This window comes from Argentina anserina, chromosome 1 (assembly GCF_933775445.1).
Source record: "Argentina anserina chromosome 1, drPotAnse1.1, whole genome shotgun sequence".
NCBI lineage: Eukaryota > Viridiplantae > Streptophyta > Magnoliopsida > Rosales > Rosaceae > Argentina > Argentina anserina.
The window spans coordinates 5,655,425-5,658,539 of NC_065872.1; the positions used below are offsets into that span (position 1 = coordinate 5,655,425).

A 3,115-nucleotide genomic window follows, 5' to 3' on the forward strand; every position below is an offset into this window, starting at 1 on the left:
AGGAATGTAGGTGTGTGTCTTATTTGCCAGCTCAATTGTATCTATTTGGTCTTCGTTTTTGGTATGGTTTCTATCTGCAAAGCACATGGGTAGTCTTTAATGGTCAGACAATTTGCAGCACTAGTAACTTGAGCTGAAACATGTGCTACACAGAATTATCTGTCAAAGAATTTTATGTATATATTTATCTACAATTTTCATTCGTTTACAAAGTTGCATTTCTTTAAGTTCTGGTTCTAAATGAATTTCATTGCTAGAAGGAACAAGCATCCCCAAGAGGTTTGAGCATTATGCTCCCCATCCAAAAACATTGTCGAACACATTGTTCTTCTTGACAGATTTTTAATTAGTTAGTTTGGTACTAACTTCTAATGTGGTTTGAACTACAGCCAGCCGTCCTTTGGTTCTGATTGTACTTTGAAATTAATGGAACTTTTCTCTTAATGAATGAATGTTAAGAGTCTCAATCGAACAAGTAACCAGCTTGTATTCATAAGTTGATATGTATCGATCTAACTAGCATTCGCTAAGGTGTCCAGATTTTAGTGCGAGTATCTGAACTTAGTACTTAAATTTGGTACTCAATATTATATCATTACAATTGTGTTGGGGAAAATTTTCTTATCCTCAATTTCTAATAATGGTCAATAAGAGTATTGTCCTGAACTATTCGAATTGGGACTAATATGTGATGGATTTAACAACTAACTACCTTTGGATATTTGTTAATTAAGCGCGCAAGCTTTCTCGATAGTTAGTCCAGATTTAACAGCAATTAATCTTTTCCTGTGCTTATTAATTAGAGTTACGTCTTGAGCACAAGCAGACTCATATCGATAGTTGCTTATTACGAGTATAGGAACTGTAACTCCACCCATGTTAACGACCTGTGTAAAGCCACAAAACCCCCGTATAAACCTTACACATAATCAAAGAGATAGCTCCCAAATAAATCATACGTGTATACACACTATATAGCTGGGGTATGCATACAGAACTCGATTAAGAATTTAAGATGCATACCTTTTGTCTTCATGATGAGTAACCATCAGAACATAAGGTTTAGATCCGTTAGTCTAGTCTAGTTCCTTTCAGACCGGTTTAGGGTTATATAAACGCCGAGGCACGGGACTAGAGCCCCAAATTTTTGTGGACCCAATTTATATTTATATATATATGACAAAAAAATAAAACAAAAAATCAGATTGTAATTTACCATTTGGTTTCATCATGATCGCAATTCACACATCTATCTCTGATCTCTCTTTCATTCAATCCAATTTTCAAAATATTCTTGTCTTACAAGGTAAATTATTTCTCAATTATTTCTTGCTTTTAATACTTTAACTTCATAATATTAGACATTGCTTTAATTGAAATTGTGACAAAGTAAACCCTAACATAGTACTGTGTTTTCTGAAAGTTTGGGAATTGAAGAATGGACTATGATTATTATGGTTTGTAATTTTGCATAATTATTAATTGTCTATTCTCTAATAATCTGCTATTGATTTGCTATTTTTCATTCAATAATGATGAATATCATCTTATTGACTATTGATCATGAGTTATAATTAGATGAATAATTTGTAATCAGTTGGAAAATTACTGTATTAGATCAGTTAGTTTGCATAATTGTCATATACATTGAGTAGTCTTATTGAGATATTATCTTATTGCATATTTGAATCAAATTGTTATTCTTGTTTTTACTTTTTTTTTTTATATGTTGATGTTAAAGAAGATTTTTTTATTTGATTTTAAGGGGCCTCAAATTTTATGTCGCCTATAGCACTCAAAATGTCAGGGCCGGCCCGGTTCCTTTCAACATATATGGACAATTTAATTGGTTGGTCAATCAGTATATAATCCATAGATTTTTTTAAAAATATTTTGGAAATTATATACAGTACGTACTACGTAGTAGTACTCTGTACATCACTGGAAATTACCTACAAAAAGCTTACACGTGTGCATTGATATACAGTATGCTTTATTTGCAAACCACATAACTTAATTCTGTTTGGAATTGGAAGGAAACATTGGTAGGCCAAAACCCCTATGGCTTCATTGGACCACTAGGGTTTTGCACTTTTGCACTTGCTATACTTGCTTTTGCTGGTTAAGCTCTATGTGTGCTTATGACCGACGTTAATCATTGTTTTTCTTTGCCTCAAACTACACTGGTTGTGGGCTCTTGTTTGGTCCACATCCCACATGCCCTTGTTTTCTAAATTTTGTCACTTCTGAAATTTTCCCTCCATAAATACCTCTCAACCCTCTCCAAATCTATATCAACCTAAAACCATCTTCTAGCTTCAAAGCTCTAACCTAAGTGACCTGTTTCGAGCTCTCTGCTTCTCTTTCTCTCTTACCAGCTAAGTTATATATAAGTCTACCTCTGCTTATTACTCTCATGGCGATTATCCGAAAATCATCATCAAACAAAGCACTGCTACTGCCTCAAACGACAGCCATAAAGCAAATTCTCAAAAGGTGCTCAAGTTTCGGGAAGAAAAACATTGGCTACAATGGTGGTCTTCCCGATGATGTTCCGAAAGGGCATTTCGCTGTGTATGTAGGCGAAAATAGAAGCCGATACATCATCCCGATCTCTTGGTTGGGCCACCCGGAGTTTCAGAGCCTGCTGCAGAGGGCTGAGGAGGAGTTCGGGTTTGGCCATTACATGGGTTTGACGATTCCATGCGAAGAAGTCGTCTTTCGCTCCTTGATAGATCAGTATTGTTGAGTTCACTATCTGTGGCAGCAACGGTGGCTCTGACCATATGTGCGTGAGTGATTGATTAACTTGTTCAGTGTTAGTAGTGATCAATATATTAATGATGCCATAATGAGCGTGCATGTTAGCAGTAATATTTTTTCGGGTTGATGATATAGTAGTGTGCGTGCGTCCGTCATGTGTACCCTGACAGCCTCAGGGCTCGGACCGGACATTAGTATATTTAGATAAGTGACGGATTGAGTCGGTTATTTTTACAAATATGAAGATCTATTTCGGCTATTGCGGGTTTTTACGAGTCGGACCTTGCAGACTTGAATTATGAAAAAAAAACAAAATACTTTTATTTAAAGGTTTGAAACAATAAAAAAATTC

At 35.3% G+C, this 3,115-nt stretch overlaps 1 protein-coding gene across 1 annotated transcript; it reads left to right on the plus strand.

Moving 5' to 3' along the window:
• Positions 1 to 2,416: 2,416 nt before the first annotated feature.
• Positions 2,417 to 2,749, plus strand: LOC126790772 (auxin-responsive protein SAUR50-like). The gene has a single exon (XM_050517119.1). The coding sequence runs from the start codon at positions 2,417 to 2,419 to the stop codon at positions 2,747 to 2,749; it is 333 nt and encodes a 110-aa protein (XP_050373076.1).
• Positions 2,750 to 3,115: the final 366 nt, after the last annotated feature.

Bases quoted from the DNA above. Each gene is read 5' to 3' on its own strand.
- LOC126790772 (XM_050517119.1), top strand. From the start codon at position 2,417: ATGGCGATTATCCGAAAATCATCATCAAACAAAGCACTGCTACTGCCT.